General features: G+C 30.9%; 1 protein-coding gene across 1 annotated transcript in view; it reads left to right on the forward strand.

Moving 5' to 3' along the window:
* The window catches only part of POC5 (POC5 centriolar protein), a 29889-nt gene that overhangs the window by 14715 nt on the left and 14131 nt on the right, over window positions 1–1043 (forward strand). The window contains 2 exon segments of the mRNA XM_019641004.1: window positions 448–555; window positions 558–728. Of these exon segments, the coding sequence (XP_019496549.1) occupies window positions 448–555; window positions 558–728 (279 nt within the window).

The raw sequence follows: 1043 nt of genomic DNA on the forward strand, positions 1-1043 counted from the left end.
ATTAAACAGTTATTGAGAAACTTCTAATCCAAGGTACTAAGGATATTTAGGGACTAGAAAGTTATTTAAAACTTGGTCCTTGCCCTCAGTTCTACTCAATAAAGACTTTCTGTATATATAGCAAAACTTTCAAATGTATGGTTGTTTTTCTTGAATTAAATAGCAACGACCATATTTTCATACATGTATACTTTTTTTGGTGATTACCAAGATGCATATAATGAGATTTCTTTCCTCCTTTGTTCCCCTTCATTCATTGATTTGTAGTATATTCATGTGGGGAAGTTTTTTGGTCTTTTTTAAAGATAATAATGAGGTTATCTGTGAATATAATAGTGATCCACACGTATTCTCTATAGCATTTTTTTTATATATGAGGAAATCACTTTTACCAGTCAGTTGCTGTTATTGTAACATCACAATAATTGAGTTAATTGCTGTTTACAGGTGATTTCTAGCTTGTCTCACGCCATAAGCAAGCAGAAGGAAAGGACAGAGTTGATGAGAACATTCTTCCACTGGCGAATTGGCCATGTCAAATCCAGACAGGACGTAAGTATGAAAACAAAAAGGCAACTGACAAATATTAGACTTCTGAACTCAGAAGTGTTTAGGATCACATATTAGAACTTGTGTTAAAGTCAAAGAAGGATTTCTTTTCTAATAAATCAAAATGAATGTACAATTTAATAGTATTTCTTATTTCAAAGGAATTTGATTTCGGTATAGTTTGGGGAAAAAATACCTCTTATATTTTATAGACCTATTGATATATCATTTCCTACTTCATAGTAGGTTAATAAGGATTGTACCTAAGTACAAATGCCCTGGTACTGGAACCCCTTTAACAAATTTGACTTTCAGTGTGATTATGTGGAGAAAGAATTTATAATCTTTAACATATCATATGCTTCCTATATTGTTTCTACTTGTAAAGTGCCTGAATACGTCCTCTTCATAAAGAGGCAGTACTATATTTATACATTATAAAATTATATAAATGTTTGTTATGTAAACTTGCCTTATATGAGAATTAAAGAAAG

This window comes from Hipposideros armiger, unplaced genomic scaffold (genome assembly GCF_001890085.2).
Source record: "Hipposideros armiger isolate ML-2016 unplaced genomic scaffold, ASM189008v1 scaffold_55, whole genome shotgun sequence".
NCBI lineage: Eukaryota > Metazoa > Chordata > Mammalia > Chiroptera > Hipposideridae > Hipposideros > Hipposideros armiger.